The 21,808-nt window shown below is 28.6% G+C and overlaps 2 protein-coding genes across 3 annotated transcripts; one reads left to right on the top strand and one right to left on the bottom strand.

The window, feature by feature from the left end:
* Positions 1 to 1,766: 1,766 nt before the first annotated feature.
* On the top strand, positions 1,767 to 12,111 carry LOC124913761 (3-ketodihydrosphingosine reductase-like). Of its 2 annotated transcripts, XM_047454177.1 has the most exons (6): positions 1,767 to 2,128; positions 2,193 to 2,461; positions 2,550 to 2,643; positions 2,757 to 2,868; positions 4,891 to 5,067; positions 12,096 to 12,111. In XM_047454177.1, the coding sequence occupies exons 1-5, from the start codon at positions 1,993 to 1,995 to the stop codon at positions 5,033 to 5,035; spliced, it is 756 nt and encodes a 251-aa protein (XP_047310133.1). In that variant the 5' UTR covers positions 1,767 to 1,992; the 3' UTR covers positions 5,036 to 5,067; positions 12,096 to 12,111. The 2 variants fall into 2 exon arrangements, with proteins under 2 accessions (XP_047310133.1, XP_047310132.1); XM_047454176.1 differs by lacking the exon at positions 12,096 to 12,111 and having other exon boundaries at positions 1,768 to 2,128; positions 4,891 to 5,201.
* LOC124913760 (CDPK-related kinase 5-like) lies at positions 6,397 to 11,712 on the bottom strand. Its single transcript, XM_047454175.1, has 11 exons — positions 10,983 to 11,712; positions 10,029 to 10,159; positions 9,875 to 9,916; positions 9,538 to 9,646; positions 8,810 to 8,888; positions 8,411 to 8,707; positions 8,217 to 8,326; positions 7,511 to 7,618; positions 7,350 to 7,412; positions 7,092 to 7,259; positions 6,397 to 6,953 (listed from the first exon to the last, which is right to left on the bottom strand). Exons 1-11 carry the CDS (start codon positions 11,523 to 11,525, stop codon positions 6,813 to 6,815), a joined length of 1,791 nt encoding a protein of 596 aa, XP_047310131.1. The 5' UTR covers positions 11,526 to 11,712; the 3' UTR covers positions 6,397 to 6,812.
* Positions 12,112 to 21,808: the final 9,697 nt, after the last annotated feature.

Genomic DNA, 21,808 nt, shown 5'->3' with positions numbered 1-21,808 from the left:
TCTGATACCAGTTGTTAGGATTTGTATCTCCTAAATCCGACCAGCTTGAAACAATCTGTAAAAATGCAAGAAAGAAGAACACAAAAAGACACAGATTTATAGTGGTTCACTCAAATTAAGCTACGTCCATTTCAGTCACCATTAGATTTCACTATAAAGAAGAAAAAGAAATACAGAATTTTTGTTTCACACTTTATCTCTCTAGAATTCTATCTTAACAATGTAAACCCTTAATAATCATATATTTATAGGGTAAACATTTAAATAATAAATCTAAATAACTTTGGTCAGGCCCAAGCCCAAACCAAAAAAAAAACCTAATTAACTCTAATTAACAATGTAGAGTTTATTATAAGTGTAGGCTTCATAACTCAATATTTTCAACTAGAATTTTCAAATGATCTCATATTTAGTTGGAACTAGATTATCCATGAAAATATAAAATATAGCAATTTTGTAAGTGATATTTGGTAACAATCATTATAAGACTACAATTATTTTAAAAATTATAAAAAAAAGAAAATTAAAAGTAACTTTGATTATATTTTGATATGAAAATGTAATTGATTTAGATAAATTTAATAGGTAAAAAAGTGTTTTTGTCAATTTTATTTATTATGCTGTTGAAAATCTTAAATGCTTATTATTTGTCAAACCCTCTTATTGCAACTCCACATCCATGTCTCCCAAAACTGCATATTCTACATATATTCCAAGAATTGTGATGCATTTCCTACTAATCATATCATTAATTAGTAGGATAAATGGACCTTTATACAAATGAACATGTTCTTAAATATTTCAAGTTTTTTTAGTTGTTAGGTAGTTTGAGAATTTTTTATTTGCTAGGAATAATTGTATATTTTCATCTGTACATCAAAAAATTACCGATTTTTCTCTATCGAAAACATGAATAAAAACAACTTAATCAAATATTAATAATAATTTGAAAATATGAAGAATTTTGAATTCAATCAAATAAAAAAAAGTTGAATATTGCAAAATAACATATCATGGAAAAAAGTACACAATAAATATAGAGTTTTCAAATTGAATAATAGGGGTGAAAACAAATAAATTAATTTTATTTTTTAATTCAAATAAAGTGTTACATATATAATATTAATTTGCAAATAATACAAAATAGTATTTAAAAAAATCAAAACAATTACACGAGTATCTAAACATTAATTGTATAACAAATTTTATAAAAAAATAAAAATTCAATGAAAAAATTCAAATATATATAAATATATATATATATATATTCAAAATAATGAGAAACCCATATAAATCTATGAATAATATATATAAGTAAATCAAGAGAGAATATATATAAAAGAATGGTGAGCTTCAAAAACTTTTTATTAAACAAAAGGAAACAATTCCACATATAACAAGTTGATCTCATTTACTACTAAGAAATGGATGGATGTATACAAACTCGACAAAACTTTGCCAAGATAATTAACGAATATTAGCAACAAATTATCTGCTAAGAGTTGAGAGTATTACGTAGATATAAAAATTCGATCGGACTAAACATGATTTAGTCGATTCGAACAAAATACAACATTCCTCAAATCTGAGAGGTAAAAAAAAACAAAAACACAATTTATAGAGAAAGAGAACTTAGATTTAAAAAAAAAGTTAAAAATTATGAAAGAATGATTATATTTGTATTGTATTAAATTTTGATAGTCTTTTCAAGACATGGAGAAAGGCTATATATCTCTGCTTTGCTTGTTCAAGTTGAAGAAAAAGCCAAAAACCCTGGACCCTGCCTGCCTGTATGTAGGAAGAAATTTCAAATAGCCTATTCATTCAACCTGACACCGGAAAAAGAAAGAAAGAGAGAGAAACTTGCAGTTATAACCACCTCCAAACTGACTCCTCAAGGTTCGTACTGCGTGCTTCTGCAACTTCACGTCAGAACCAACAGCCAGTCCACATCCACTACCATTTCGCCATCGTACACTCGATCCAGAAGATATGCGAAACGTTTCCGGTTCCGTTTCATCCCGAGGCATCGCTGCTGTCGTCGGCGTCGGTCCCAAGCTCGGCCGTTCCATCGCCAGAAAATTCGCTAACGAAGGCTACACCGTCGCCATCCTCGCTCGTGACCTAGGTACCAAGCATTTCATCTATCTATCTATCTCCTGTTAGCTAATTATTATTATTATTATGGAAAGGTAAACTATCGACATTTGCTGAAGAAATAGCCAGAGAGGAGAAAACGCAGGTGTTTGCGATCCGAATCGATTGTTCCGATTCGCGAAGTGTAAGGGAAGCGTTCGAAGGTGTACTATCTCTAGGTTTCGTTGAAGTTCTAATCTACAATGCTTGTCAACAACCGCTAGATGCGAACTGGCGTCCTATCTCCTTCACCGATATTCCAATCGACTCATTCCAGAAATCCATGGCCGTTTCTTCCGTCGGCGCCTTCCACTGCGCTCAGCAGGTATATTTATATTTCAAATTAGTTGAATCGATTGATTGATTGATCATATATGATTCTGATCGGTAAAATTGAATTAATCGAGAATTAGGTGATGCCAGGAATGGTGGAAAGAGGAAGAGGAACAGTTCTCTTCACTGGTTCTTCAGCCTCCCTCAATGGCATGGCTGGCTATACAGAATTATGTGAGTGTTTGTTTGTTTGACTGATGAATCCATTATCCATCCTAATTTGAAGCTTTGATTCAGAATCCAATCTGCATTTTTATTATTGATGATGATGAATTGATGATGATTAGGCTGTGGGAAGTTTGCGCTAAGAGCCCTATCACAGTGCCTTGCGAGGGAGTTTCAGCCTCTTGGTGTACATGTGGCTCATGTTATCATAGATGGCGTCATTGGTTTTCCCAGGCAAGCAACATTTATTATTTTCTATATTATACATCATCATTAAAATATTTAATTTAATCAGAGTTTCCGAATTCGAGCTCGAATTACTCGAATTGTCATCAAGCCAAGTTCGAGTATAAATTTTGCTATTCGGTCAAGTTCGAACACTTACAATACAATTCGAGTCGAACTCGAATAATATAATATTAACTTACTCGACTTTTTACGCATTTATTTAAATGTGAAATAGAAAAATATAAATTATTTTTAAATAGTACCGTACTATAAGAAAAAAGTAAGTTTGAAGAAAAAAATAATAATATAATGCCTAAATATTTATTATTACAATTTGATCACATGTGAATCATAATCCAAATATTTACTATTTGTTATTTTTATCAAATATTAAAATGAATAATTGAAAAATAATGTGTACAAGTCAAATATTGTCATTATAAACCTAATATTTTTTATTTTATTTTTAACCGTTTTAAGTTTATGGATGGATCAATTTAAAATCCGTCCCAAATATTTATTTACTCACATATATATTCAAATTAACCATACTTCTCGATCTAGCAATCCGAACACTTTAAAAATTAAGCCTAACAAGAATTTGTATATATTAAGGCCTGTTCTCTTTGGAATTTTATAAAACTCAAACAAAATCAATTTTCCAATAAATGACCTCTCAACCATTATATCACTTATTTCATTAACAAAAATACTCAAATACTTCACATTTTAAATTTTTTTTATTTTATTTATATATATTAATATTTTTAAGTCTTTTTTATCAAAAAAAAAATATATATATAATTATTACTTTCTCAAAATCATCAACTATCATTATTTTTTTCTCCCATTTTTTTAAATATCCAATCTGAACGAGGCCTATAATATGGACAAAAATTCACATTATAATATTATTTATGATTCACAAAATAATATGAATCATAATTCATAAAATAATCTCATACCAAAAAGACTAAAAAGTCGTTTGACATGAGTTAATCAAATTGAATTAAATAAACATAAACTCTTAAAAATAAACGAAAAGAAAGGAAAATACAAAACCCTAAAACCTTCAAATCTAAGCTCAATTTTCTTGATGAACTCAGTTTCTCCTGTCATGTTGACTTTTTGTTTATCATCCAGTCCATGCAAAATTCAATTTGTTACAAAAACAAGTAATGACAGTAAAAACATGAATTAGACAAAATGATTTCATGTTTTCAAATAGTGTTTGAGATCACTTTGAAGCTGAAGACCTTTTAACTTATGACTTGATTATTACAAACTTTATCCCTCTTCTAGTTTAGCGACAAAAATGAGGTGAATATTCTAATCCGACATTTCTAAGGTTTTGGGCTCGAGCTTGTAGACACATATAAAGGAGAAGCAAAACATAGTCGTAACTTATTTGTTTTTAGTCATTGTTGACAGCAAGCACTGTAGAGTCTTTGCTTCTCTTTAACAAATCTTGGGTGCTCGTGATTTTTTACTAATGTGATCATAATTATGATAAAAAAAATTGATTAAATATAAAGTTGAAGGAATGAGAATTAAACTTTGATTATTATTTAAGAATAATCATGAGGGTTGTTTAAAATGACTGGTCTAATTAGGCTGGTATGTAGAAGCAATGTTATAAATAAGATAAATAGGATTCCTTAAAAATCCAGAAGGTTCTAATTTGTTTTTGGTAAGATAGAGAATCCCAGAAAAATGAATACAAGAGAACCTTAACTTTTTTTTGTTTATTTATTTTCTCTCTCCGGGGTGGAGAGTGAAGATTCTGATTCTTCTTCCATTTTGTCCCCAATCATCAAAGTAGACATATGCATGATGCAGATTCTGATTCTCCATTCAAACTATTTATATATATTAGTATTATAATCTTATATATCCTAGCTCATGATCATGATCATGATCATATATAATCCTATTAATTAAGATTCTTATAAAGAAAGATTAATTAATTAATTAATTAATTAAATTGATAGAAATAGATGAAATTAATGAAGCAGATATAATAAATAGGTCAAATTTGCGAATAGTTGGAGGAGAGGATGGTTCGATGGATCCGGATGGATTGGCTCAGATATATTGGCAGTTACATACTCAAGACCGAACCGCCTGGACACAGGAAATGGACCTTTGTCCTACCGCACCCTCACGTCGCTAGCTATTAATTTTTTATTATTATTATTATTATTATTGAGTGTTTAATTTGTAAATATACATTCTCTAATCTCTTAATTTCTCCATATATATATATATGTGTGGACTATATATATTAGTGTAATTTTGGTTGTATCAGTATGGATATGAAGAACAAACAACTAAGCATAATATTAATTATATTATAGTACTATTGCTGAGTGAGAAAGCTTGTTGCATGCTTAATTATTCTTATAAAAATGGATTGGCATGAGTACAGACTAGTGATGGTCGATGGTGCAACAATGATGCACTCAAAGAGGCTGATCGATAATAGCTAAAACTTTGGTTTGGTTTGGTTTGGTTTGGTTTGAGTCTCTATATCCCAATATACTTACGGAAGTTCATCACAAGGTTTGATCAAAGTCTTGTATATCATTCCCTATTCCCTCTTCTAGCCTAGCCTAGTGGAAACAAGATCCTTAACCTCCTTCAAAAATCCTGGATTCGAGCAGCCAGCTTTTAAGTTCTGCATCTTGTTAAAAAAATTAAATGTATTTTCGTGTATGTGCTTACCCCTTTGTAGCCACTTTTTTCCCAAAATTCTTGTATCTCATCGTTCAGTCCGTCGTGCATGAAAATCATGCTCGAGGAAAGTGTCATTCTCCTCAGTTTTTGGTGGAGCAATTGTGGTGTGGAATCAAGACACACCTTATCCGGGATATCTGATACAACTTGTTGAAATAAACTATTGATTAAGAATACATTTTCCCAAGGATGAATCATGTGTTGTTATTTATCCACTACATTGAGCAAACAATCATATTTCATGATTTGTTTTCTTTTTGTCATTACATAAAAATGGTGTCTTTTCAGTTAAAATATATAATATTGGGGATTTGATTTCTTACTTATAAGATAGTTTCATTAAAAAGATGCAATGAAAGCATTAAAACTTAAGTTCATCAATGATGTCATAACATACTAAATTAATAGAATGATTCCATGATACTTGATCAAATATTGATTAAAGATCTTTTGTGTTTGGTAGTCCATCTTTCTTATTCTCATTCCAAGTAATCCACCACCAGGTAATGCCGTTAATTGAAGTGCAAAATCTTCTCAATTCAATCATAAAAATGAAAATTGACCAAAATGAGTTGATTAAGAATGGTGAACATGATTCACCTAAGAAATTTGAAATTTAATTGATTTCTCAATGCTTGGTGACTCTATGTTTGTTAGAATATGATCCATTTTATCCCCCTCCTCCCTTCAATTTCTTGAAGAAGATCAATGTTGATGATGCAGTTAATGTTCAGGCATGACATGATCGAAAATTACAGTACAGATCGAAAAATCAAACTAAGTTAAGTAGAACACAAGTTAAACTAGACAAGATGTACTACTATTCCAATCAAACAACAAAGACAAGGATATTATCAGATGCATGCGTCCCCACTCCCCACCACAACAACATATTCAAAGTCAAATGTTTCATAGAATCAAATGATCTCTCCTCTCAGCTCTGTAGCTATTAATTTACACTGACATGAAAAGTAAGTTAAGTCTTCTCTTCTATTATATGCTTTGGCTGTGAAACCCCCCATCAAACTAGGATCAATAATATTGAATGAGTCCAATTCAAATGCTGTCCCAACTGCACAACAAATCTAGGCAGCCAAGTTTTCTCTCAACCCAGAATCCTCTTGCTCTGACTGACTCACGGTTGGTTAGCCCATCTTTAGCTGATCATTATTGCACGACAGACAGAGAGGGGGTAAAACAGTTATTTCCAATTATTATTGCGCTTTCGCAAGAGATCGGCTAGACACTCCGTGCAACAATTTTATGAAACCCATGAAACTAAGCTTTCCATCGTTATGCCTAATCCAATCTTGAAGGACAGAATGAATTGGGACCGATGGTCCAACTCCTAATTCCTGTCAAAAACAAAAATTCCAAATGACACAAGCTTAGGCAGTTTTTTATTTTTCAAACACTTAACTGATTCGACACTCTTAGTCTTTCATTGTGAATGAATGTTGGGAAGTTATAGATTTTAGATGGGAAGCACTTACTGAAGCCAGTTCCTCAATGACAAGAGCCCTGTTCCCATCTTTCTCAAAAATCTCATATGCACTGCGAGCATATTGCTCCCACTGATCAAGAGCCTCAAGTTGATGCACACTTAAAGCAGCCGCACAAAACTCCTCAAAATCCATTCGTCGGTATTGTAGTGCATTCAGCTGTCGTAAATAATATAAAACAGATTTTTTTATTCAAAAGCGTAAACTATAAACATGTTATTCTTTAGTAGTAATAAATATAGCACATACAGATGTAAGGAATTCATGGACTCGCGAATCCTTCATAGCATCAGTAGCATATCTTGTCAAAGCCTGGCAAAAATTTTGGTTTAAAAAATTAGGAGGACTAAAACAAACAATAGCAGAAGCAAAAGAGAATCAAATTCAAAAGATGGTTTGCTTGAACTGACCGCTTTAATACTATCCAAGCTTATGGTTTGGTTTTTGTTCGGTTCCAAAAGTGCAAACTGTTCCCTCAAATAAAATAGCTCATCCGCTGTTAATGTCTTTGCTAAAGCCTGTCATGTTGAAGGGAGATCAAGGATACGAGATAAAATCATTAGATTCAAAAGATCTATAACAGGAAAGATCATAGGAAATTACAAACCAAAAACAAGCAAGTAATGACAAGAACATTATTGTGAACAAAAACAATAGTTGTCCATCAATATCTCATACAAGTATAGAATATAGGAGAGTTTTTGCAAAGTAATATTTTTTAGGACAAAAGTTGCAACCATCATCCAATTCATCAACTAGCTTTTTTCTTTCCTTTGAAATTTTTTGTAATAAAAGGGTGTTCGGGCCAGCTTGCACCCACCTCGATTAATCCAGGTGTTTTGAATAAGAATCGAACCAAAGACCTTAGGGTGCTAAACTCTTTAGTCCAAGACTCTTGTCATTTATGTTACTCGTGTTGAGTGAACAACTAGCAATTGATTCCAAAAAGATCAAAGGAAATACAAGCCTTTCACGACTAAACAGGCCAAATAAGTTACTAGTTACAAAAAGGTTATTTAAGGAAGATTAGAAGGCACAATGTAGAAAAAACAAGTAATTTGAAATTAAAGAAAACAAATATTCACATATGAAAAAAAAAATGCACTGAATACCCACCCGTAAAGCAGCTTTGCGAAGCGAAGATGACCGCATGTATGCCTTCATGAGCTTGAAAATCATAATATCAAGGGGCGCTTTTATGTCGTCACTTCTAATCCATGGATGGCCTATATAAATGCATTTATGTTAAGAATTGCTAGAAAAAGACAATAATAGCATGGAAAGTTTGGATAGGTTTTTAAGACACATACATAAGGCTTGAGCAGCTGTCATTCTTTTACGTGGGTCTTTGTTCAACAATCGTTTAACAAAGTCCCTGGCCTCTACAGATAGAGAAGGCCATGGAGGTTCATCAAAAATCGGATCAGCTTTCAGAACAGCACGAAATATTCCAGACTCGGTTCTTGCCCAAAATGGACGGCTACCACACAATAGAATATATGATATTACACCTATACTCCAAACATCTGCCTCCGTACTATATGATCTATGGAGGACTTCAGGGGCTACATAATAAGCACTGCCAACAATATCATTCAGTCTTTCATCTGCAAAAGGGTTGATCAATTGGAATTGGAATAATTTATCTGATCACAAAATCAATCCTGGAAAAAAAATCATAATAAGCAATTTGAAAGGCGGCATAATACCTGGCTTCACAAAATCAGACAACCCAAAATCTATAGCTTTTAGTTGTGCATTCTCCTCCTTTGTTGTAAACAGAAAATTCTGCCATGAATGACATTGCAATTTAGATCATTCATATATGAGAATAAGAAAAAGTCATCAATAAGAACAATAGTAAATAGCCTATTTGGAAGCAAGTGATAATGCATTGGTAAATAATTCGAACCTAAAACTAGATATGGTAACATACCCGAGAGAAGGAAAAAAGAAAAAGAAAAGAGACGTGTATCATAATTATTGAAAAGATTCTCAAAGAAAAACTTACTCAAAGAAAAATTTAGTAAACGACAATCATAAGAAGTGAAGATCAAGGTTCAGAAAAACAAAATGAATGGCCTAATAAAGTTTTAAAAAATCCACAAGTTGTATAATGTTCCAAAAGCAAATAGCGGAGATAAATTGATCTACATACAATAAACTAAATTGAATTCTCATTAAGTGGCCAAGAAAGATTGATAAGGAAACGGCTAAAACTCAGGCCCAGGCCAGGGGTAAAGCGAGCTCGGCCCAAACAAGAGTCTGAACCAACTAAACTCAGCATCGTTTTATATATTAAATGCTAAAATGTTATTTACTTCCAATTTTGCTTCACAAATGCAAGAAGAAATTTTTGTTTAAACAAGTATCGCTTAGGGCAGCCCAATCCTTGAGGCCGGCCCTGCTAAAACTATCTTAAAAGATATTTTCTAACCTCAGGCTTGAGATCCCGATGAACCACACCCTGGAGATGGCAAAAAGAAACTACATTTAATATTTGAATCAAGACAGCCTTTGCATCATCTTCTGTATATTTGCCACCCCTGCAGAAAATGAGAATAACTGTGTTATTGTTTGATGAAAGGGGGGATTATTTGGGTCAAGTGATGAAAATATCTAAAAGGTGATGATGAATCAAATAAGGGTCTTTAGGCAATGATTTGATGGAATAAATTATTTATTTTGATTAAATCCACATCAAACAAAGCATGTCATCCACAATAAAACTAACCAATAATAATATGAAAGTACTTGTAAGAGTTTAAGTATACCTTGACAGGATCCTATCCAGGAGTTCTCCACCTTCACACAATCTGAAAATGCATACAACACTTAGAAAAACCTAGAATAAAGATCAGAAAATGAGTAATTACTATCACCCAGTTTCTTCAAATAATCAAGATGAAGATCAAGATCAAAGCTTACTCCATTACTATGTAGACATTGTCATGATCTTCATATGAATCGTAAAATTGAACTAGATTGCTATGTCCCGTCAAAGCTTTTAAGATTTTCACCTCCCTTCTTACATCTTCAATAGCTATGGCAGTGGTCATCTGTCAACAAAAACAACAACTAGGCTTAGCAAATTAAATGAAATTTTAAGACAATGCATTGTCAACTTTGTTATTGAACGATATAGAAAGTATGTTCACAACATGTAACTACTCACTCAAATATAAAATCTTCATATTAGAGATTTATTGTCTTGGGTTTGAGGAGAAGTATTAGGAATATTTCTCAAGCATTATAAGATCATTTCGTTTATGATGCGATAGGGAATTTGATTAGTATGCTATAACTTTATGATAACCTATAAATAGCTAAGTTATAAATGCTTTATTAATCGATTGGAGTAAACATGGAAGTTCTTTTAGGAGGGTTCTAAGTTCCAAATGCTAGTTCCGCTTCCTGATAAATTTGGTTAAGTGTTTGTGGGTTATGTGCTTAACCGCGGTTAGTCGCACTCCGAAGGAGAAGCGGAACAAGCGTTCTACAAAAATAAAGTTCCTAAGGCTAACCATTAAAAGAAATCAAATATGTTTTGTTTTGAGAGGGCAAAAGATGAACATAAGCAAAGTTATAAATGAAGTAAAGAAAAGATTTCTTCTATATACATCAAATTAGATGTCACACCCATATCAAGAATCAAGGGTTACAAATTTGTTTCAGGATGATCATGTATATTCAAGTGTTATCCGTCCTTTGACCAACTTTTCAAAAAAAGAAATCCATCATTTGACCAACTTTTGCAAGAAAATGATAGGATTGCCTAGATCTGACATCTAAATCATCAAGATCATTTAGAAGAAAATTTATTTGAAACAACCAGATTCATATAGTCACATAGATCGTACAAAAGTAAATTGATTTACAGACCTTCGATTTAGGTATAACCTTGACTGCAACATCTTTCCCCTTAAATTCACCCTTCTTAAACTTTGCTCTACATGTATGCCCAAAGTGTCCTCTTCCTACTTCAGACCCAAGTTCATACTTATTCTCAAAATGCTTTGAAAACCCAAAACTCTTATCAAGTCCTGCACCACCTCCCTCCACTTCATAACCTTCCGGTATAGTAGCTTCATTTGGCTTAACTGAACCATGCCGCCGGGCCAAAACTGCCCGGATATGCTTAGCCGGAGATGGGGGAGGGAAAGGCCGTTTAAAGAACCTCTTCGGAGTAGAATTGGAACTAGCATTGGCCGGAGATCTCGCTGGAGATTTCTTAGAGAAGAGATAGTGCGCTGGACTAGGGCTGTAAAAGGGAAAGAATGGAGATTTCTTCACATCCTCCCGTTTTTTCAACTCGTTTTGCTGATTTTGATCATTATCTGAAGTGGGTCTGACCTCTTTGGACGGAATAACACCATTGTCAGAGATATCAGTCTCTGTAGCTGGCCTGGAAGTGCAGATTCCCATGGAATTTCTCCTTCAACTGTGTCCCAATATAATTTGATCCAGTTACAGATTCTGGTTACAGCACAAGAGAAAGCTTGGATCTTTTTCTAGGGTTTTCAAGTCTTACCAATTAGGCTGCTTAGAGTGCTGCAGATAATGCGGTCCAGAGAGAGAAAGAGAGATCTGTAAGTTGAGAGAGGAGAGAGAAGTGTGAAGGAAGGAAGGGTGATAAAAAGGAAACGATGCGTTCACTTTTGTCGAAAAAAGAATTTGCGTTCAGTTCATCTGCTGCTGCGTTCAGTGGAAACGCAAAATTTAATTGAATAAATAAAATCAATTAAAAGTCGTGCAATTATAATTTTAAAATAAAGTAAAAGAAAGTCATAATTGCATCTTAGACCATTCTCCAAAGTTATTTCACCCCTATTTCTCAAATTATTTTCTATTCAAATCAAACTATTTAACTTAATTGATTTTACTTGTTGGTAATAAATTTTAACTTTAAAAAAATGATAGAGACTTCTTTTTTTTCAATGGTAACAAGAAAAAACTAAAGCTTGGTTTGTTGGTATTGAGAAGAGAATTTTCTTTTTATTATTATTATTATTATTATTGTATTTAATTTGTATGAATGAGTTGTATAACTTGCATGTGTTAATATACTTGTTAACATGATAATTTGACTTGCAAAGTGTTTGATTATTAATATAAGATTATTTTATTTAAAAGAGAAAGAAATAAAATTATTAATATTCTTCTCGGACGATCTTGGTAAGGGATAATGTGTGAACATTGGCAGGAGAGTTAATATTTGGTGTCATTTGTTTTTATGGCTTTATTTTTTCTTTATTGGCATGTTTGTTCAAGTTTCTTTCTTGTTGTCTATGTTTTTTTTCTTTGTCCGTTTTGTTTAAATGACTTTGTTTGAATGAAAATAAATTATTTCAAAAAAAATAATATTCTACTTGTTTATGCATAATAATTGAGTAATTTAGTTTAGTTAATTAATTAGATTGAAATATTTGTTATAGTATTTTCATTCTTTTAACGATTTTATATTCATCATTGATACTTAATCAACAAAATGGTATTTGTCAGCAAGATAAACGCGTCGAATACCATTTTGACTGAAATAATATTTGCAAAAATTGAAATTGCTAATACCCAATTTATCTCTAGCTATGGTCAATAAGAAGAAATGAAATCCATTTTGTTTCTTCTTATGGTATACCTTAAAAAAATCCATTAATACTCAATTTCAAATTTGTTATTGTCACCTTTATATAATTGCCTAGCTAACTATATGCATCATGTATTCCCCTTTCACCAAGCAAAGAAAACTTTAGTTGAATTTATTTTAGATTTGCTTTTTGCCCTTTTTAGATTAGAAGTGTGTCAAAGAGTCAATAAAACAAAGGGATATATGTTAATAAATAGAGCTTAGATCTAACTAGACAAAATCCCACTTCTTTTTCTTCTTAAACTAAGCAATACATAAACTACTTTGGAGGCTAATTTTGCTTTTCCTTATTTAGTGATTTTATTATGTAGATGCAATATAAAAACAACCACAAAATTATATATATTGGACGGTCATCTCGAACACCGTGTAAAGCCCTAGACCCTTCATCGCAACATCCCTCCTTCATAACCCTATTGACATTTAGCTATCGGAAGCTAGGATATAAAAATAGTAATTGTGTTTTTCATTGTCGATTGTAATGTTATTAGTCGGTAATTTGTGTCCTAAGAATATGTATTGATCTTATGGAGTTTAGTTCACCCGTGTCGTGGTCTTAGGTCTTTAGTCATTAACGATCAATTTTGAAGAATGGAGGACCAAAAACTCAATTTTTTGTCGAGAAGAATTGGGTGTGGGATTTCTCTAGCTAGTATAAAACATTCCAATTTAAAATAAGATATATGATGCTTTCAAATGATAGTAGTTATTAAGATGAATAAATCAAATTATAAAGGCAAAGAATTACTTGAACATGATATAATGTATATTTTATATACAAGTCAAACATAACCAATACAACTTTAATTAAAATATTGTGACAACTGACAATCTAAACCATACATATTGTCTTTAAACACAGACCACGAAAAAAATAATTGAAACTAAATAAAAAAATTAATAATAATATCAGTTCACAATCTCATCAATCCGATTGCAAATGGGGTGTGGTGTGGTCCATGCTGTACAGTTGAAGGGCTTGTTTGACCTATTTTATTTTCATTAATTTATATAACGGATTAAAAATAATTATATATAAATAGAAAAGTTCATTATTACTACAATCTTTTATATATATAAATAAATATAACTAAATTTTTTTAATAAGATTTATCTGATAAAATAATATTTGATTTTATATAGTAAATGAGAAAGTTTCAATATTATCTTTAAAAAATAATTAAATTAATACACCACTGACCCCACCACAGGTCATGAGATTTTTAAAATATATATTTACCAAATAAAACAAAACACAACTTCAAAATTATTATTCCAATAAGAAATCTTGTGAAAATGATTATGCCAAAGGGTAAAATAAATACCCTTTTGTTATGTTAAATTTCTTGCCAAAAATTAATTGAAGACATTTGATCTTTACTATTATTAGCAAAATTATAATAATAATTAAGGGGTTATATTAAAAAGTATAAATTTCGTATTGAATTTGATATTTCCATTTGACTTGATCTAGTCAAAGGTCAAAATTTTCAAATGACTATATATAACCTAATTTATTTTGACATAATTTTTTTTTGTTAATTTATTTATTATATGCTTTAGTCAAAATGAATGATAATGGGAAATTTCTGTTACCCATTTAATAAAGGCTGCTTCTTTTGTGTATTAAAATTGAATTTAGTCAATAATGATAACCAACATAATTAATTAACTTAAGCAAGCATATAATAAAAGCTAAAATTCAACGGAGTTCTAATTAATATTAAAAAGAAAAACTGACAGCATAATCAAAAAAAAAAAAAAAGTTTGGCATCTAATTGTCAGACTTTCTAAACATTTAGACTCAAATGTTATAAAAAAAACTATAAAATACTTCCAAACTAACAATTATAGGTATCTAAGTATAAAACAAAATTATTATACTTTATTGAATAAGAAATTGATTTATCATATTAGTGCAATCAAAATTATCATCTTAAGAATGCATGTCATAATTGTGAGATTATATTAGTAATTTTCCAAATATAACTCGGATATAAAATTCGAGAAAAGAAATAATATTGAATGTCTTTTTCTCGTTTAAAAGAAAAAGGACCTACATTGATCGGGTCAAACAAGATACCCCTTCAACTTTTTATTTTTTAAAGTACGTTTTTGAAGTGAAAATCAAATTGATATCTTTCGTCTCTTATATATCTAACTACCAATTGAAATATTAAGACAAACTTATTAAACACAATTGATATCTTTTATGCAAGGAAGAGCCTAAGATTGAGACCTAAATCACTATATCTGTGTCCATTATAATGTTTTGAACTCATTTTAAAAAATCTATCTTATAATGTTTTGAGCTTATTTTAATGTATAGTTGATTACTTATGATTGTATTAAATACATTATATATATATATATATATATATATATATATATATATATATATATATATATATATATATATATATATATATATATATATATATATATAACCTTCTGTGAGGCTCAAAAGTCGTGTCTCTTTAACTGCCGAGTCCTTCTTAAAAATTTATAATTTATAATATATATATATAATAGTTTATAAAATCATTAAAAAAATTGATAAGAAATAGTTCAAATAAACACGTTGTTTTACTTGCAACAATGTTTTAATTTTCTTCTAGGGGACCCTTTCGCAGCACATGCTTAGCACTTGCTATGTTCCGTATTATTATTATTATTATTATTTACTAAATTATGATTTTTTAGCATATTCTTATTTTTTTAAATATATATATATATATACCAATTAATTCTTGTAAAAATAATAAAATACAATAATAATTAGTTATTCATTAGATAAAATCATTTCATTAAATCGTTATAAATTAATTATCACATCTATAGTTATAAAAATTTAAAACAAAACAAGAATCATAACAAAATATTAAGATAAAATATAACACTCAAAAAAACATTTCAAGATAAATTATAATAATTCATTTTAAAGAAAAAAAAATACATGTCACCTAAGTAATAAAAATCCTTGAATTTGCATATGGTGGGGAAGGGGACATTATTCCCTCTCTTTCATTTTTTTTTTCATTGTCATCCCTTATTAAATTATCTTGAAAAATGAATTATTTAAATAAAAAACTTAAATATATTAATAGAAAATATAAATTTTTTTAATACATTGTCCTAAATGTTACCTAGCTAGTGTGAAAAAAAGACTTAGGGCTCGAACAAGACTATTGGCAAATATTGAAAATAAACAGCTATATAATCGTTAAAAATCTTGATTATAAATAAGAAAATTAATAAATATTGATGATTCAAATAGTCAAAACTTGGGCAAGTTTAAATGAAATCTATATATATCTAATGATGCTTAATTTTTAAAGTGTCCGGATTGCCGGGTCGAGAGCTGTGGTTAATTTGGATACTTGGGTCGGATTGTGGGTTTACCCGTTTTTAAATTTAAAACGGTTAAAAATAAAATTAAAAATGCTAGAGGTTTGTTTCGAACTTGCAACCTAACAAAACAAGTACAACTCTTTAACCAACTAGGCTATAAAGACTTTATATTTTAAATTGAACACCAAATTTGATAAACGCGGGGCGTTTTAACATTAATATAAGTTCAACTTTTTAACTAACTAATATATATATATATATATATATATATATATAATGATGCTTAATTTTTAAAGTGTCCGGATTACCGGGTCGAGAGCTGTGGTTAATTTGGATACTTGGGTCGGATTGTGGGTTTACCCGTTTTTAAATTTAAAACGGTTAAAAATAAAATTAAAAATGCTAGAGGTTTGTTTCGAACTTGCAACCTAACAAAACAAGTACAACTCTTTAACCAACTAGGCTATAAAGACTTTATATTTTAAATTGAACACCAAATTTGATAAACGCGGGGCGTTTTAACATTAATATAAGTTCAACTTTTTAACTAACTAATCTATATATATATATATATAATGATGCTTAATTTTTAAAGTGTCCGGATTACCGGGTCGAGAGCTGTGGTTAATTTGGATACTTGGGTCGGATTGTGGGTTTACCCGTTTTTAAATTTAAAACGGTTAAAAATAAAATTAAAAATGCTAGAGGTATGTTTCGAACTTGCAACCTAACAAAACAAGTACAACTCTTTAACCAACTAGGCTACAAATACTTTATATTTTAAATTCAACACCAAATTTGATAAACGCGGGGCGTTTTAACATTAATATAAGTTCAACTTTTTAACTAACTAATCTATATATATTGATGCTTAATTTTTAAAGTGTCCGGATTGCCGTGTCGAGAGCTGTGGTTAATTTGGATACTTGGGTCGGATTGTGGGTTTACCCGTTTTTAAATTTAAAACGGTTAAAAATAAAATTAAAAAAGCTAGAGGTATGTTTCGAACTTGCAACCTAACAAAACAAGTACAACTCTTTAACCAACTAGACTACAAAGACTTTATATTTTAATTTCAAACACCAAATTTGATAAATGCGGGACGTTTTAATATTAATATAAGTTCAACTTTTTAACTAACGAATATATAATGATGTTGAGTAAATGGATACTTGGGTTGGATTATGTATTGACCCACCTATAAACTTAAAACGGTTAAAAATAAAATAAAAAATGTTATCCGTAAATTTTTTCACGGTTTTTTATATTATTACTCGTGCAAATGCACGGACTAAATGCTAGTAGTACATAAGGCCTCAAAAGAATAAGTTAACAAATTGAATACTAAACAACCATTATGATTTAAAAAAGAAAAATTATTATATACTTTAGAAAAATTTGTATCAATACTCAAAATATCAAATCAAACCCGTGCATTGAAATTGCATGATTTATGGGGGGCATGGGTAAAAGGTGGATGAGCTATCAAGTGGGTCGGTAGATTTGATTCCTTAAAAATGAACTTGTTTGGATTTATAACTCTTTTTTTTATCCAAGGATATGCTCTTAATTTACATTATTAATCATAAAATAAAAAATGAAACTTTTTCAAATTAATTATAAATACCAGCGACACCCTAACAATTCGGTCACCGACCCGAATTTAATAGTTACAAAATATTGAAGTTTTGTATGAATAAAATATTGAAGTTTTGTATGTCATTAAAGAAAGAAAGGAACAATCCATTGTTGGAAAGCATAGTTGGTTGGAATAGGGAGCAGGTTAAAAATGACATTATCTTACTTAGCACTCAAAGAGAGCTCCCATCCATTTTTAGTGGTTGCTCCATAATTGCCACGCATGTGCTTCACTAAAGGTTCGGATTCTCATCAAATAAAATAAAAAGATTTTCTTAACATAAATCTTTCGATAAAATACTTTTTTAATGTCCTTAAGTTTTCGAGAATAGAACAAGATTGTTCTTAACTTTTGTGGATTTTAATCTTTTAGAGCAAATGTTTGGTTTGTTCTAATTAATAAACTCGGGTAAGTTTTTTCTCTTTTTTCTGGGTTTTTGTAATGAAATGACAATATGTCGTTTTTCAAAAAAGAATGATGAGAGAAGTATTGCTATTTATTATAAGTTTATGGGCAAATGTTGATCTCTAGAAAGTTGAAGGGTAAATTACTTGCTAATAAAATTTGATGAACAATTTGCTAATTTTCTCACTCAATTTTGTATGCAGTCAAACTTATTATTGGATATTGTATGATTTGGTTAACGGAATGAAATATGCTTCTTTTTTATTCTATTTTCTATTATATTTAATAGTTGAAGTACAAATTAATCTATTAGGGTGGTTGAAAGGGAGATAGTAAGTGTTTAAGAAATTAAAAGTTACGAGAGTTTGAGTTTTGATTAAATGAAATATTATTTTGTGGGTAATGTTAGTTTTTATATTAAAATAATAATAAATATAAAATAATTGAAGTGGACATTAGTAAAATTTCTTTGAATTTTTATGACTTTCTTAAAAATATTATTTGATAAAAAATGTTAGTTATTTGAATTTTATTTAAGATAAATTATTAAAATATTTTCTAAATTTAAAATTAAATTTAATAAAAATAAAATAAAGGTATTTTAATATTTTAATTAATTTAAGTGATTTAATAGTTAAAATAATAATATTATTTTTTAAAACGTCTAGACAATATTGTTATGAAATTAATAATTGTATATAACAAAAAAAAAAAAAAAAAAAAAAAAAAAAAAAAAAAAAAAAACATATCAAATGTTGAGAAAAACCAAACAAATAAATAGAAATTAATATGATAGAAAAAGAGTATTCAAAAAAACCAAAACAACTTGAAAAATAAAAAAGACCAAGATCAAACTAGCTATTGGTATTGGTGGAGAACTCACATTTCCCTTTTGGCAAAAATTTTGCTTAGCTTACATTTTGCCTTGATGTGGTGTTTTATTTATTTATCTTGTATGAGAACTCAATTTTTATTTATTATTGTTTTTGTCATGTTTTTATTATACAATAAATTTTTTGTTTATAAAATGAAATAAGTTATGGAATATGTCTTTGTTCAAATTTGGATCAAACAATGTTGTTATGAAAAGTTGGGTTATTGATGAAAATATTTAAATATATTAATATTTAATGAAAAAATATTTTAAATAAAATATTATTTTGATTAAGAAGAAATCAGCTAAAAACTGTTAAAAATGTATATTTAACTTTTAAAAATCTCACAACCTAAAAGAAAAAACTAAATATTTTAGATTATATCTTTTACATTAGTTCGACTTTTACGATTTTAAATTTATTTATATTTTTAAATTTATTTATTTTAAATTTTTGAACGTAAAATGTTAACATTATCGTGGATCGAAGATCTTCGCGAGATGGCCCCTTAAAATCGAATTAGACCGAAGATTTTCTTTCTTCCCTAACGTTCAGACTTTCTCTGAGAAAACCGTTTCTTAAAATATCTATTTCTGTTAATATTTCACGTCTTTCTATTCGCTCCGCTCGTAGCACCTCTTGCTCGCTTCACGTTGTATATAAAAAAAGAGTAAAAGACTATCCTGAGATTCGTTGAAAGAAAGTCTTATTATTTGAGAAATGTCGATTCAATAAGAATATCAATGACTTCAATCTATTTTAATTTAAATTTCTAACCTAAAATTGAAAGGAAAACTAAATATACTAGATTCTATTAACTCTTAAATTAGTTGATTTTAAATTTATTTATTTTGAAAATTTAAAACTAAAAAAGTTAGCATTATTTAGTCTTAACATTTATGTCAAACTTAAAATTTCAAAACTAAAATTGAACACGCCTGTGTTATCTTATACATTACGATTTTGAATTTATGCTTGAACGAATTTATAAATGATTTTAATTTGACTATTGTATATAATTTTATATAAATTTAGTGAATTTATATTTACATGTACAAATAAAATTATTACTTATTCAATCAAATAAAATATGTAATTGATTTTTTTATATAATTTCATTAATGTTATTTTTTTAATTAATTATATATATAAATAATAATACTATTAACTAATATATTTTTTCCCAAATAAACTCTCACAAATATCTATAATTTAAATAAAATTTCAATTTAAAAAATTGAAGGATGATGAAACCCTTGGCCTTGTTCCATAATTGTTATTGAATAACCAAATTATTTAAATAATTAACTATCCTCTTATTTGTTCAATTAATTTATTAATTAAAATATTTTTTACACAAATATTAATATCTTTTAATTTTTTTATTAATAACCTAACTTTTGTAATTTAATATCAAAAAATATATATTTAAATTACTCTAGTGAGTTATTTAAATTAGAGGTGACTACCGTGAAAAAAAATCGAAATACCGATAACTGAACCGAATCGATAACTTATCGGTTTTATTTTACCGATCTATCGGTTAACCAATTCTAATAATTGCGGTTAACCGTTTTTTTACTGGTTAAACGGTTTGGTTTTTAATAAATCATTAATAATTTAATTTTATATTTATATTTTATAATTTATATTAGTTATTTTTTTTTAAATATTAGATATATTATAAATAATATTTAATACTCTCTATATTAATTATTTTTTAAATTTGAATTGTATTTTGTATAGAATTATTTTTAAAAAAAATTAATTTATATAGTTATTAGTTTAAAAATATATTATTAAAATATATTATTTATATGGTTACAATTATATAATATATTATAATATAGAAAAAAAATGAAGAATAACATAATAATATAACTGCGCAAACAAAGATTTTGAAAAGAAATCATTTAATAAATTTAATACTTAATTAAAAAAATTGAATTATCGGTTCGATTAAACTCGGTTAATCAATCAGAATAAGTAGAACCGATAGAACCAGAATCGGTAAGACCGATACTATATCAGTAGGTTAACTAGTTTATAAAATATGAAATAAAACTAGACTTAACCGAAACCGATTAACCGACCGATTATGTGAGAAAATTATCAATGTTTTTTTTTGTATATCAAATATACTGTACCACAAAATATCGGAAATATTAATTTTTTGGTATACCTAAAAGTGATAAGGTATGGTACCGTATCAAAATTATCGGTATAGTTGGATATAAGATTTTCAAAATTTTGATATAGAGATATATATCAAAATACCGAAATAATATTTATAAATTAAAAATATATAAATAAACTTATAAATAAATAACTATCAAATTATAAAGAATTAAACTTTATTTTCTATTTCAAAAACTAGATTACCTAGACGTTATAAATTTTTCAATAATATTAAACGATTAACGAATCAACCAATTATAGTAAATTTATTTATTTTTACGAATAAATTTGAGACTCGACTTATAAGGTAATTTTAACCTTAACAAATTTATTTGTTTCCCCAACCTATTGATGTTAATTTAATTATAAAATATCCACTTTTTAAATATTAAATTAATATATAATTAAACTATAATATTATTCAATATATTTTATTTGAACGATATACATAAATTAATTTGATTTCACCATAATTTTTTTTTCACAATAGGTATATTGAAGTTTAAATATATATATTTTTAGTATAAATGATATAAGAACCGATGCCATATCGAAATTTAAGTATACCGCTAATATTTGATATTATCGGTATATTAATTGTATCGTACCCAAATTT

Source organism: Impatiens glandulifera, chromosome 9 (genome assembly GCF_907164915.1).
Source record: "Impatiens glandulifera chromosome 9, dImpGla2.1, whole genome shotgun sequence".
In the NCBI taxonomy this organism is placed as follows: domain Eukaryota; kingdom Viridiplantae; phylum Streptophyta; class Magnoliopsida; order Ericales; family Balsaminaceae; genus Impatiens; species Impatiens glandulifera.
The sequence above is the reverse complement of the archived record's forward strand: the minus strand, read 5'-3'. Positions and strand labels throughout refer to the sequence as shown.

Bases quoted from the DNA above. Each gene is read 5' to 3' on its own strand.
- LOC124913761 (XM_047454177.1), top strand. From the start codon at position 1,993: ATGCGAAACGTTTCCGGTTCCGTTTCATCCCGAGGCATCGCTGCTGTC. The intron at 2,462-2,549 runs GTATATTTATAT...ATCGAGAATTAG, and splicing joins CCTTCCACTGCGCTCAGCAG to GTGATGCCAGGAATGGTGGA. The intron at 2,869-4,890 runs GCAAGCAACATT...TATAATAAATAG, and splicing joins GGCGTCATTGGTTTTCCCAG to GTCAAATTTGCGAATAGTTG.
- LOC124913760 (XM_047454175.1), bottom strand. From the start codon at position 11,525: ATGGGAATCTGCACTTCCAGGCCAGCTACAGAGACTGATATCTCTGAC. The intron at 10,160-10,982 runs GTCTGTAAATCA...TTTTGTTGACAG, and splicing joins AGGTTATACCTAAATCGAAG to ATGACCACTGCCATAGCTAT. The intron at 7,619-8,216 runs GTGGGTATTCAG...TCAACATGACAG, and splicing joins TTCGCAAAGCTGCTTTACGG to GCTTTAGCAAAGACATTAAC.